Source organism: Sorex fumeus, unplaced genomic scaffold (assembly GCF_029834395.1).
Source record: "Sorex fumeus unplaced genomic scaffold, SorFum_2.1 ptg000037l, whole genome shotgun sequence".
Classification (NCBI taxonomy): Eukaryota; Metazoa; Chordata; class Mammalia; order Eulipotyphla; family Soricidae; genus Sorex; species Sorex fumeus.
In genome coordinates this window covers 2,338,898-2,353,355 of record NW_026606094.1, presented here as the reverse complement: position 1 = coordinate 2,353,355, position 14,458 = coordinate 2,338,898, and the positions used below count along the sequence as shown (strand labels likewise).

General features: G+C 44.9%; 1 protein-coding gene across 1 annotated transcript in view; it reads left to right on the top strand.

The window, feature by feature from the left end:
• The window catches only part of SND1 (staphylococcal nuclease and tudor domain containing 1), a 433,640-nt gene that overhangs the window by 153,335 nt on the left and 265,847 nt on the right, over positions 1-14,458 (top strand). The window contains exon 11 of the mRNA XM_056118385.1: positions 10,384-10,473. Coding sequence (XP_055974360.1) covers positions 10,384-10,473 — 90 coding nt within the window. The remainder of the gene's footprint in view (positions 1-10,383; positions 10,474-14,458) is intronic.

The window sequence follows — 14,458 nt, the reverse complement described above, 5'->3', positions numbered from 1 at the left end:
TCTGTCTCTTGACATTTTAACTCTTGTTCTCATTTGTGTTAGATGTTGTAAAACTTGGCTAAGTAGCTTTGCTGCTTATTAACATGAAAAGTGTAGATTTGGTTCCCGTTGGACTTATTTTTTGACCGTGAGCTTTGTTTTATACTAATATAGCAGTAATATGTAATGTGATATGATTATGTATATAAATTATTCCTATTACCTACATATAACAGAATCATATCAAATGTAAGAATATACATGATAAATCAGGTAACATGTAGCCCTTTTCTGATTTTTATGGGATTTGAAAAACATTTTTGCCTGGTTCTCTCAAGTCTTGAGTAATGCCAGCTGATTCTGTTTGTTTGGTTTGGTGTCATGGCTGTGCCCATGACATACTGCTGTCCCTGCTCAGGGATCACTCCCGGTGGGGATTGGGGACGACGTGTAACGAAGGTCGGCGAGAAGCAAGGCAAGAGGTTTTCCTCTGTAATGTGCCTGAGCTGGACTGGCCAGGTGATTCTTAACTTGCTGCTTCCAGGAAGGAAACTGAGGCACATCAGGACATGCCTGCTACACAATTGTTGCTTTGAGCCTGGGCCTCTAGTGTGTCTGTCAGCAACACTCTGCCCATTTTGTCCTGAGCCCTTAGGACCCTCCACTCGCGGGATGTTTGGTTTCCAGGTCCAGGAGAGCTCTCTGTCTCTCTGTCTCTGTGTCTCTGTCTTTGTCTCTGTGTGTATGTGTATGTCCCTCACTCACTCCCTCCCTCTTTTTCTTTTTTTTTTTTTTTGTCTGCCAGCTTCATCTGGCCAGGATCTGGTGCCCTTTCTGCTCATTCTTCCAGTCTTACCTGCTGAGACTTACCTCCAGGAGTGATGCCCAGCCTTCATCCCTCTTGAAGCAGGTTTTTCTTTTCAGAGTACTTGGTGTTGGGAAAGCGTATACCCTGTGACTTGCTGCAGGTGTCCTCCTGTAGGAGAATGAAGTGGGCTCCCCGAGCCTTTTATTCTGGCTATTCTTCCTAGACCCAGCGGCTGCTTTGCTCCTGGTTCCAGCTGCTCAGAAGCCTTCCCTTTCTTTGGCCCTGAGGTCTATGCTGGGGGTAGGGCGGTTCTTACAATTGCTCTTTCTCCGAGGCCCGAAGATATGTTCTGTAGCTAAGTGGCTAGACCCCATGTGGCTTGTGACTTGGGTAATGGTTTTCAGAGCACTCTGAACTTGCTCTCAGAGTCTTGACAAGGGTCTTGGAGGGAGAAGGATCTGACCCTGGCCTCTGCTTTCTTTCTTCACCACAGCCAAGGTAGTGACTGCAGCTGAGCCCTACATAGCAAGGACTCTCAAACTACGCTTGGTTGGCTTATGTGACTGAGTGGAAGAGCCGCCTCAAGAGACAGGTGTCTGTACCCAATCAGTCTTTGCTTTGGGGTAGTGCTGGTCCCGCGGAATGTTACCCTGCGCTGTGCTCTGCAGGTGAAGGGGCGGGTCCCTTCAAGGACTCGAGGCCTTCTCAGCCTGCTTTGCGTCTCTCCCCCTTTGGATGCTGGCAAGCTCACCCATTGTGTCCAGAAGACATTTATAACTGGGACTGTTTCTTGCACTTGACACTTTCTTTTCTTTCATGGTGACTAGTCATGGCGCAGACCACGGGGCACCTGTGGATGGGGAAGAAGGGTGTGAGCTCCTTGACCCTGCTCTCCGGCCCAGGGTTTGCCACCAAAATTGGGACATGGCAGGTTGTCCTGTCTGTATAGAAAAGGAGTTTACTGCAACATATTCACCTACATGTACAAAGGTAAACCTGAATCACCCAGTTATTTACATATTTATTCTTATTGGGCCATTTTTATATGACTCATACTCCAAAGTGTGACTTTCTGACTTTAAAGACTTTGATTTCCTTTTTCATTTATTGTCATTGATTTATGTGACAAAATATTGGCTGTGGTATTTCTCAGAACTTGTCTCACAGATGCTGCTTATCCAAAGCATGGGATTGTGAGAACCACAGGTAGGCCTGGAAGTCTACATTTTTGCAAATCCCCAGGTGATTCTGGGGCGCATTATAGGTAATGACTGTCTTTTGGCTCTTAGAAGCCAGGAGAATGCCATGCCTGGCCCACCCGCAAATGGACTTAGAGCTCTGGGCTCACTGCATCCACATCCCAGCTCGGCTGCCTCCTGATCTCGAAACCTCACTTTCCTTGCTGTAAAATGGGCCCCAGAATCCTTCCAGCAGCCCACCTGAGCTTGCTGACAGTTCTTGACAAGGTCATCCAGTGAAACCGACAAAGGCAAAGGACCAGGAGAAAAACATCCAGCTGTATTTCATGTGACACCGGAGCCTTCAGGAGGAAGGCAGGCCTCTGAGAAATCGAACTTAGCAGAGGACGGTTCTGCCGGGTTGAATGAGAAGTGGCCAATCGTGAGATAGAGGGGAGAACACGGAGTGATGGGAGCACAGCGTGCTGGCCTGATGTTCAGGCAGCTCTCCTGCTCCTCCTGATGCAAGGCCTGCCCCCTCACCAGAGGGTTTGATGACGTGTTTCAGAGGAGATGGAGAAGATGAAGGTCAAAATGACTTTCCTGGTTCTGCTGTTTCCTCCATACTCTTTCAGCTTAAAATACTCCGTATGCCTGGGGGGCCGTATTTTAGTGTAACATACCTGGAGCCTCATCATTAACAACAGCTATTATCATTAGAATATGTTAAACTCCCACTTTATTTCCGCACAAACACGCAGTTAGATCCTTAAGTACAGAACCAGCAGGATCCAGTTGCATTGGCAGCAGCTTTGAAGGCTAAATAATGGGCTTGAGAAGGTGCTGCGCCCTTCCAGTTCCACACCTGTGAGCTTTTTTAGATTTCAATTTCTTTTCCTTTTCAATTTGGTTTCACTGTTTATATTTTGCATACCTCCATTGCATCCTAGAGACTTTTAGGGAATGTAGTTCTTATAGACCATATTTAAGAGGTTACTTAAATCAATAGAATGGAGTACAGCTAATTGGAAATTAAAGCTTCTTACTTTTGGGATGATGCATGGACCGAGGTATCTTCTACGCATGGTTCCTTAGGTGTATTATGAGTTTTCTGATTGGCCAGGGTGGTTACTATTTTGAAACTATAGTTTCCTAATAGTTAGCCTGCCTTTGGTAAAAGTAGCACTGTAAAAAAAAAAAAACTGTAAAACTGTGTAAAAAAAAACAACTGTAGCACTGTCCTCTTGTTGTTCATCGATTTGCTCCAGCGGTCATTGTAAGACTTGTTAACTGTGGCATATCGAATATGTCACAGGTAGCTTGCCAGGCTTTGTCGTTGTGGGCAAGATACTGTTGGGCAAGATACTCTCCAAGAGGGGTAGAGGAATCAAACCCAGGTTGGCCGAGCCAGCTGCATGCAAGGCAAGTGTGTGTGTGTGTGTGTGTGTGTGTGTGTGTGTGTGTGTAGGGTTGGGGAGGGTATTGATGTGTGTGTGTTTGTTAAAAGTATCCTATCATATATATTAAGGACCATAAAACAGTGACTATGCCAGTGGTTTTGCCTGTGGATTTTGTCTCCTGACTGCCAGGGGGAATTGAACAGTTCTTGATTGTAAATATGCCCAGGGCATGTGGTAATGTTCCTATTTCAAATCCATCATTCAAATGGAAATCACAGCCTTTGTTTATTAAAATGGCATGTGTGGCAGGGCTACTGGGACCGGTCCATTATTTACTGTTAGATATTTTACCCATTTTATTCTTATCATGTCTATTATTTATATTCCATAGCCAGTTTTAAGATCTTCATAGAGTATAATTCTGCCTGGCTCCTTCAATTAATACATTATAGTTCAAGTCGCCTTTGAGGAAGTCAAAATTGTTTTTGACCCTGGTTATTTAAGAGCTTGTTTGTAGTTAAATTATCTCCTTCTGCTTCATTGAATACATCCGTGAAGAAATATCTATTTCTTGGACTAAAAATGAAATTTAATGCGTTTCTTGGAACAAGGATGACAAGTTATTCTGCTCCAGTGGAAAAAAAAAACAGAACGCTGGGAGCGGTGGGAAAAGGTTGCCCAAACAAGGTTTGGGGATTTCCCATCTCCAAATATCCTTGCCTTTAAAAAAAAAATCTAGCATTATTGACTCATAGAACAAACAAATTGCATTTCAATCTTGATAAACCAATTTGCTTCACATCCTTCTTTTTAATAGGGAAAATAGCAGATGAGCCAGAATATACTTTTAGGCAGTCTGCCCCATCTGTTCTCCCCTTCTTCCATTGCCTTCACCAGTAACCATCATTTTTCATTTCTGTGCCCTTCTCCGGTTTACATAGCGCTTTGAATAATGTGACTTGTGTGTGTTTTAGTCTGTATTTAAGTGGGACTTTAGTATACCATTCTTCAAGTCACTTTTCCTTCTCAGCATTATTTTCAGTTTCCTTCATGATTTTGCTCTTAATTTCTCTTAGAGTTGTATCATTGTTCCACTTTCTCTTTACCCCTTTTTCTTGGCTCATTGCCACATAATTATTGCAGACCCCTTTTGTGGCACAAAGTTGGAAATGATGTACAAACTTTCTTCAAACATATCTTCCCATTCTTCTAGTTCCAGTCAGGCTTTTAAAAAAATAAAATCCTGCTATTGTTTTGAGGATTACTCTTAAAATGATGGTGCTGGGGACCAGAATGAGGGTCTTGCACATACAAGGCTTGCTTGGCTCCCATCACTGGTGCCCCTCACTACTCCACCAAAGCTCGTCTGCTTGGGGGGTTTGGGGCCACATGCTGCGATGTGCAGGGTTTACTCCTATCTCTGCTCTCAGGGGTCACTCCTGGTCGAACTCAGGGATCATATGTGGTGCCAGTGATTGAATAGGAGTTGGCTGTAAGCAAGGCAAGTGCCTTACTCCCGTACTATGTCTGCAGCCCCACCAAAGTTATTCTTATAAAGTTACTTCTGACCTATACTTAGCTCAGTCCAACATGCAAATCTTAGTCATCATCTCACTGCCATATTTGGCTGCAATTGGCACAGCTGGTCCTTTTCCAGTTCACTTTCTTTCTCTGGCTGCCAGGACACAGACCTTCTTTTGTGTCCTCATATAGATTGTTCCTTTTCATAGTTGTTTCGCAGATTCCCTTGTGTTCTTTACTTTTTATGTCACAATGCTTCGAGTCGGCCCTTTTCAAGTCTCTGGACTTCCAATGCCTCTTGTATGGCACTAGCTCTTAAATGTGTATCCCAAGTTCACATAACTCTTCCCAGCTCTCATTTAAGTCTGCATTGGGCTGTGGAATAGAAGTTTAACTTATCAGAAACTGAATTCCTGGTCTTAGTCCTTCCCTTGTCCAGCCAGCTCACTGGAAGGCCCCATTTCTATTTCCTTGTGCTGTTAGGACACCTGGAGTCATCTTTCTTTTTCCTCTCTCTGATTCTACTCACAGACCTTCAGTCTGCTTTCATAACACTTCCGCATTACCTTATTCACAGCTACCACCATGATATAAATGTCATCTTCTCCTGCCTGAGTTCTTGTCAAAATATCCTAGATTGATCTTCCTTTGCAGTAGTATCCTTAGCAGTGACCAAAGTAATTCTTTCCAGTGCTTAGTCTTCATCACCTGTTGCTGCTCCCGTGTCCCTGATAATTCTGATAATGTTCCTAATACTTCCCAAGTGTTAGGATTCAGTTTTCTTCATATTTGCCACTGCTATAGTCGCAGTGATGTTTTTCTGTCTTTACCTTTAGTGTAGGCTCTTTCTGCCTTTCTCCAGATGGTGATGCAGCTGATCCCAGGTCAGTCCCCATCACCAAATGCAGAGCCCTAAGCAGCACTGCCAATGACCCTGAACACAGAGCCAGGAGTGTTGTCTAAGCACCCCTACTCCCCGAACAAATTAGGATATAATCTAGCGACTCTGACCATGACCACAGTACTTGTGACTCCCCACCACATTTCTCCCTCCTGCTCCATTTTTCACTTGGCCTTTTCACTTTTGGCCTTTCACTTTGTTCATGACGTCTTTTAAGTAGAGAACTTTACATTTCAGTGGGTCTCATTTACCATGTTTTTCATAGTTGGTAAGCATTCAGCCTCATGTAAGAAGTCCTCCAGTATCCCAAGGTTATTGGATTTGGGGGCCATATTTATTTATTTTCTAATGAATGGGCTTGATAAAACACCTGAATGGCAGCTGGGGCTATAAGACCTTGATCTGGTGGTCTGGGTCCATTCCATTCTCTCCAGATGAACATTGTCCAGTGACCTCATTCTTCTTCCCGACAAGCCAGACAAGCAAACAACGTGTTGTTCATATCCCGGTTGTGTCTTTAGATGCTGGGGTGTGGGTAGTGCCCCCCCGCCCCAAGCCAGAATTTCTCTAATGTGAGTGGTTGCAGGGTCTGTCTATCATTTCTCAGGATGAACAGAGATTGCACCACATTATTAGTGTTATTAGCCCTCCAGAGAAAGGAAGCGTTCTTTTCTATTTTTATTATAAAGAAATATTTTCATGTAAATTAGAATCTAAACTAGACTGTCCTTTTTAGCAGGCAAGATTCATCTAAAGTCCTGTTTTCTCAGAATACATTCCATACTTCAATTGCCTCTTAGAGATTTCAAAGGCTTTTATGTACCTGGTAATTTGGAGGAATTGCTTTTATTTTGTGGTTTCTTGGGGACTTCTAATATCGTTCTTGTAAGATGTTTGCAGATGTCAATAGCTCCAAGCTCGGAAGGGTTAGAGTACAGGATGATTCTGTTTTCACTTGTGATCTCTTGCTTTCTGCTTGTGCTATTAGTTCTCTCCTGGCTTCACGAGAGACATATAATCAGACTCCGAAGTCGCACTGTTTTTTAGTGGGGATGTTAGTTGGTTTACAATTTATTTTTGTTTATTCTTCTGAGGGTATTTTGACTTGTCCCAGTCATGTTGACTAGCTGAAGGATTCTTGCTGAGACATTTTCACACATGTCGATGTACCTCATCCCAATCTTCATCTTAAATGCTTGCTGGGAACAAAGTCTTACCTTTTATTCACAGATATGGAATTTCTAGGAATTCCTTGTACTGTCATTCCTTGTACTGGTGGTGTTTCAGAAAAAGTAGGGAAGGGCTCAGAAATACAGGTTGTGTAGCCAGCCATGAGGGTATGTAAGGTAAATGTTGATGTTTTGTGTGATTCTATTGTAAAAGTGTTCACCTAAGCTTACATAACCACACAAATGCTCTGTAAATAGAATGTCCTCTATTGCTTGGTGAATATGAATACACTGGTATCTCTTTATTCCTGAGGGCTGATTCTGATAGCCATTGATTTTTGTCTTTATTAAAAATCTTGTTCATTACTGGCACCTGGCATCTTCTCTAGAGCTAGCATTCTTCCTGAATCATAACGTGTCATCATAAACTCTATTTTAGGGCTTCGATGTTATACATAGCTCCTCTGTAGTGTCCCACTATTTTCATTTGGCTGCCTGGATGTTTAGAAATTATCCATAATCATGTCCATCTGCCTTTGTGTTACCCATCTCTCCCCACCCAGACAACTCTCCTGCGTCCCATTTTCCTTGTCTTTTTTTCCCCATCTGAAAATCTCAGCATGACATTCCTCCTCTTAAGAGTTTTATGTTTTGGGGGCTGGAGCGATAGCACAGCGGGCAGGGTGTTTGCCTTGCACGTGGCTGACCCGGGTTCGATTCCCAGCATCCCATATGTTCCCCCAAGCACCACCAGGAGTAATTCCTGAGTGCATGAGCCAGGAGTAACCCCCATGCATTGCTGGTGTGACCCAAAAAGTAAAAAAAAATAAATACTAAGAGAAGAGTTATATGTTTTGGGCTGGAGCAAAAGTACATGGGGTAGGGTGCTTGCTTTGCACGTGGCTGACCCTTGTTCAATCCCCAGCATCCTATGGTCCCCTGAACACTGTCAGGAGTGGTGATCCTTGAGCTCAGAGTCGGCAGTAACCCCTGGGTATCACCGGGTTGTGCCTCCCTCACAAAAATGAAAAACAAAGAAGAGCTATTTAATGTTTTAGAGCTGTACCTCCTTTATTAGACTGTGATCATGAACCCCCAGGACCTGCAGTCAGGCGTGGCCATCCCAGTTGTTCCTATTTCAAGTGTGTGGGTTTCCTCTCTTCACAGTGGGGAGAAGGAGCAGAGTCTCAGACTCACCTTTACTTCTAAAGGTACCTCGACAGAACCCTGAAATACTGCTGCTGTCATTTTTGTGTTTTATTTACTTTTAACTTGGGATAATTTGTTATTATTTTGGACTTCACCTGGTCGTGTTCACTGGCTCTGTACTAGAAGTCCCGGCTGTTCTCAGTCAGGGTCCATCTGTTTTGATTGCCTTGATTTATCTCTGCTGCCATTAGGATTTCTTTTCCCCATTTGTTCTTTGCCCCACCCAGTGGTGCTCAGGGGTACTACTGGCTTTGTGGTGCTGAATTCAAACCCAGGCCTGGGATTGATTTTTACAGTGGAGGTCTTAAGATGATCATTGTTTGGGAAGAGTTGGCTATTGATGAAAATGAATCATTTGAATGTCTTTGAGTATAAAATGGATAATACAGAGACATTTACACAGTGAATAATAGTAAGGGAGAGGCCAGGCAGGCTTGCCTTGTGGGATAGGGAAGCAACAGAAGGCATCTAAGTTAGGATTTTGTTGATTTTCTTCTGTGTGTCTCCCCGCCACCTCCTGGTAATAATTGGATCCAGGAGATTTCCAGTCTGTACAGGCTGTCCTTATTCTTCCCGCACATCTGCCCTTTGCATACCATTCTGAGATTTCCTTGTAACTATTTGAACCAGCTCATCTGTATTGAGTTTGCGCTATGAAGGAGGCACTGTACTTAGCTCTGGAGGTTACAGGGAACAGCAGAACTGAACAGGTTCTCTCTTCTCCTGGAACTTAAGGGCTAGCAGGAGAAAGGCATTAGTCATTCCAGCCCAGGCGTCTCCCTATTGGACACATCCTCCAGCTCGCGCCCCCCTCCCAGCACCCCCCATCAAAAGACAGACTTCTTTTATACCTGTGATCACGGATCAGAATATTGTACTCTTCCTCTTTTATCCACCCTTTTGTCAGTGATTTTAAATTACTTCCTACCATGCTAACTCATCTTTTAAGTTCTCAGCCATTCTTATTCCCACCCCTCCCACTTTCATCTACCCTTGGATGTCGTCATCTCAATAATCCACTGCTTTCACCGGTGACCCAGGGACCTCAGTGACCTCTTCGAGAAGTCTGAGGCCCATGATTCAAGCCTGCAAAATTCATCTGCCTCTGTTTTTGTTTTTGCATTGCTATTTTTCTTTGTAGTTTCTAAAGACATTTCAGTTTGGGGGCCCTACTTGGTGATGCTTAGGAACTGGCTCTAAACTCAGGAATTACTCCTGGTGGTACTCAGGGCACCATGTGGGAGACTGACTGTTAAACCCAGTTCGGCCATGTGCAAGGCAAATGCCTTGCCCAATCTGGCCCTCTTTATGTTCCCCCCCTCCCCGCCCCCTTCTTCTACATATGGACATTACATTAACCATCTTGTTAACGAAGCCTGGTTTTTGTCCCTTCCCTTTCCTGCCATACCCTGCTCTGCTCCGCCCCTTTCCTTTCTCTTTCCATCCCCTCTCCTTCCCTCCCCCTTTCCCCTACCTGGTGATGCTTAGGGCTTACTCCTGGAGTTTTGCCCTGAGACCACTCCTAGCAGTACTAAGGGGACCATATGGGGTTCCAGAGATTGAACCTAGGCCTGTCACTTCCAAGTCAAGTGCCCTACCCGCTGTACTGTCTATCAGCCTCAGATGAAGCATTTCTGTTTCTTTCTTCCCACTCGTCTGAACTTTTGCAACTCTTATTCCCTAGTCTCTATCACATAGTTTATTACTTAAAAAGAAAAATTGTTTCTATGCCATATTGGTGGGGTTTCTTCCATTGTGAAAGATTACACGAGGTTTTAGTTCAGAATTACTCTGTATGGGGCTATTGGTTGGTAGGTGCTTAATTTAGGCTTTCTTATGTGTAACGGGATTAGATTTATAGTGCTCTGTGGATATTTGAAGGGCCTGAATACTTATTGAGCTCCTTCAGTACTGTAGTTTATGTAGCTCTTTCCTTTTCCATGAATATTGAGGTGGTTTCCGGTTTGGGTGATTAAGAACATTTCATTACTTATTTTTGTGCCTGTCATATTAAAAAGATCATCTTATTCCCTGCAAAGCATTTAAACCAAATATTTATTAATCATTTACTGTGTATCTACATTTACTTTGTAATTCTGGGAGATAGAGAACATTTCTCAGACGCCTTTATATCTGTGCTATTGGTTTTATTCATGTCTTGTTTCCTTTTTTTCCCCCTCCACATTTATTCTGATGCAACATTTTGTTTTGTTTTCAGGATAAGAACAAGAAACTACGTCCTCTGTATGACATTCCCTACATGTTCGAAGCCCGGGAATTTCTTCGAAAGAAGCTGATCGGGAAAAAGGTCCGTGATGGCACATGCACACGTGCCCATGGCTGGGAATGAGTCTCAGCTGGGCCCCCTGACACCTGCCAGGGCCCAGCCGGTGAATCCAGCATGTCAAGTGCAATGACTTTGGTAGGAGGAGAGTTGCTCCTCTGTGTCAGGAAGTGGTACCCCTCGGGATAGGTTTAAAATTGGGGCCCTGACCACAGTGTGATTGCAGAGCTCGTGTGCCATGTTCTTCCCAGGGTGCCGGAACAATTCCACTCTCAATAATTGCATATTGCCCCGAGCCCCAGCCACTTGGCTTTCTCGTTCTCTGCAGCCCCATCCATTAAATGCTTGGTGCTAGGGGATTTGCCAGAGAGGGAAGGTTGCTGCTTTGTCTCTGACCTTCTCGACCTCTGAGGGAGCCACGGGCTATGGTGGAGAAGGGCACTTTGCGCCCTGGCGCTTGCCCACAGCCATGCCGTTTGGAGTGAACGCTGCCTCCCCTCCACCTCGCTGGATTGCCAGTAACCGCTGTAGAAGGTGCTCTGGAACCCGGGCTGGGGAGAGGGGCGTGGGTTTCTGGGAGTTTTTGTGGCACATTGATTTCGTTCCATTGCAAGAGCCCAGACTCCTAAGAGCACATTTCCTTTCTTGTGTTCTTAGAACAGAATCTTCTGTGACAGTTGGCCACTACAGACAGCAGAGCTATTCTCTGAGCATTCTCTTATTTTCCAGACCTCCTCTCCCTCCCTCTCCAGGGAGTTCTCTGCTTCCTTGGAATGCTGAGGTCTGCAGAGCTGATCTGCCATTCACGGAGGCGAATTTGTTCCCGAGGAATTGGGATTCTTCTTGCCCTTCCTTTTCGTCAATGAGGGTTCTTCTTTCAACAAAGATATATTGAGTTTTGTTTGTTTGATTTTTAAATTGTATCTTCGGAAAGGCAGGACCTTTCTGCTATGGGTATAGCTTCAACACATTAAAGCCACATTAGTATTCCTTAAATGCAATTCTTTTTTAGTTACTAGTGATGTGACAGGCTTGATAAGGCTTTGGTTTTTGAACTAATGCCAAAGCAGCGTATTGTAAATATAAATATAACCAGTTTTTATTATGTACCATAGTCACTAGCGTGATAAATCACAGCAAAGATTTTGAAATTGAGCTTGAGCTGAAATGGCTAATTTTGAGCGCAAGAAACCAAACTGGATTCCCTCAAATGAGTATAAAATCGTATAAAATCTCCTCAGGTTCCTTCAGCGAATAGGCTCATTTGTCATTGTATAAAACTTGACAGAATGCGGTATTCATTCATGAGGTGGGGGGTGAGTGCTGGCTCCCGGCCTCTCTCAGTTCCTCCCTCTCCCGTTATCTGATCCTGTTGTCCCACATCTTTATTTCCGCAAGTTGACATATCACTCATTTATTGGCTCATAAACCATCGCATCAAGATAAACAAGAAATTCCCTCACGAGTGTGCGCCTCTTTTGAACTCTGTCCAAAACCACATGGAAGACGCGCAGCCTCCCCGAGGGTGCGGATGGGTGAGCCACGTGGGCCACTCACCTGGTTTCTAGATACTCTCAGCACATCTGAGTTTATGACAGCAGCCACTGAGCACTTCTCAACGGTTAACCCTGGGCTGTTCTCCTTGATGCCAGGCCTTAGTCTCCGGATTCTCTGCCAGCGGTTGTTCTCAGTGGGAAAAACTGCATCTCCTGGTTCCTCAGCCTGAGAGTAGACCTGGGTTTGTCTCCCGTCGTCACAGCATGTTATGTCCACCCTGAAGCCTGCATGGGGAGCGGGGCGCAGCTCTGCGCCACCTGCCTGGAACATTTCCTGACGCTTGCAAGCAAATGGTCTTCCTGCCTCAGCCCCTGAAACCACTGGCCTGTCCTCTGGCCTGGTTGTGACAGCCAACACCCATGTGCTCTCGGGGCTGGGAGCAGGCTCGGCCATTGGGCTAGGGGGGCGGGGGCTGGAGGCAGGAACACCTCGTTGCACACTTTCAGACCTCTGCAGCTGTTCTGAGCAGTATATGGTGATTAAGAGGCACCGAGAGGGAGTGAGCGTGCCTCTATGCCCGTGTGCATGGAAGCTGATTAGGGCCGCCTGTCAGCGCCGAGGAGAGATTACAGAGGCAATGCAGTCTTCCCAGCCCAGGCTATTATTTTTGAGCATCCCAGAGAGTCTCCAGGATGACAGTTTCCCAGAGCTTCTGTGGTGGGGAGGGACCCGGCGTAAGGAGACCTTTCCAGGAGCAGGGTCAGATCCGATGGCCTCTGCCCCCTTCCATGCCATTTGTGGAGACTCTGAAGCCCTCCCAAGGTTTCATTCTGGCAGAATTCCTGCATGCAAGTTGCCATGCCCTACCCCAAGTCCTTGGTTTTGTCATCTGCCCACTGGGTAGCCTGTTTGCCTTCCCCATCTTGTTGGGGTCATTAGGAGAATCTGGGATGTTGCTAATCTTTCACATTCCTTTCCCCCAGCCACCACAAAGGGAGTGGGGCGGCTTTGGTTTGGGATGGAAGCTAACCTTACTTTTTACATTTTGATCTTGCTCTGAGATCAGAAGATTTGAACCAATGTGGAACTGATTTGACTGATGACCTCGCTTGGTCCTAGGTACCTTCATTCCGTAGATTTGGGTGATACCTGGTTTGATGTGACAACAAAGCCCTGCCCATCCCATTTATCGTCTGCCATCTGTCCTTCCCCTAAAATCTTGGCTAAGGAAAATTTATGGTAAAGCGTTACCTTGCTTGTTTCTGCTGGGAGTCATCTTGCATCATAAAATGAAATTTACTGAAAATTGATCCATTCTTTCTATTTCCCAGAGCAAAGTCCTAGGTGTGTGAGCGGTGAGATGGATGTTGTTCCAGAAGGACAGGGCAGAAACAGTTTCTTTCTCACTGCATGTTTTTTCTAAATGCTTGGAGGTCAGTCCACAGAAAACAGTGGTCTGTGTGCTAAGTAACTTTGTTATCCATGGGATCGCTTACTACAAGCTGGGATCATCACTGGGGTTTCTCCCTACCTCAACTGTCCCAGAATTGGAAAGGCAAATATCTCAAAACATTTTTTATAGACGTCATCCCCAAATGGTGGGCCATTCCTGGCGTTGCATAAGCAGTGGCTCCTGCGCTGGTCTGGCAGTGCCAGGCTCTCCGGGGACTACACCTGGTGTTGCTCTGGGGTTGTGTGGTGCCAGGGTCGAATTTTGGCCTTCACCCATTCTCAACCTGTGCACTAGAGAGTTAGCTGTCTGCCTAGCTTCTCAAAATATTTTTAATCCATGTAAACCTTTTGTAAATGACATGTGAATCATTATGATTGCTGTCCTCTAATTGCAGGATTTCTGTCGCCATGGGAACCATTGTGTTCAAAGTTGTAACTTGATCGGATGATTGAAGGGTCAAAAGTGATACGAGAGAATTGCCAGAAGCCAAGTGTAGTGAAGCTCAGTCCTGGCAATAAATTCTTGGGCTAGGACCGCGGCTTCCCAAGACCTCTGTCTCTCAATGCTTTGCCCACCACTTTTGTTGAACAGGCAGTTGGGGTGAAACTGATTTGTAATCTGATGGCTGACTGAGTTGTTTTCATGCCATAAAGTTTCATTTTTGAAGAAGGTGAGACTCATCAAAACACTTTACACAAATACAAAACTTTGTATAAATTCTTGGGCCAGGACCCCCAACTTCCCAAAACCTCTGTCTCTCAATGCTTTGCCCACCACTTTCGTTGAACAAGCAGTTGGGGTGAAACTGATGGCTGAGTGCCTTGTTTTCATGCCATAAAGTTTCATTTTTGAAGAAGGCGACTGATCAAAACACTTTAATGTGGGCATTTTTTCACTTTAATAAATGCAAACATTTGGGCATGGATGGGGTTGTAATGTAGAGATCTGTTTCAAAGTTGTATCCCGTCCAGTTGTGTTTTTGAAACGTGTCTTTCCCGAGTTCCATATTTGGGGGGAGTTTTTTGGGGTAGGTAGTTACGATCTGCTGAGGCACTAACC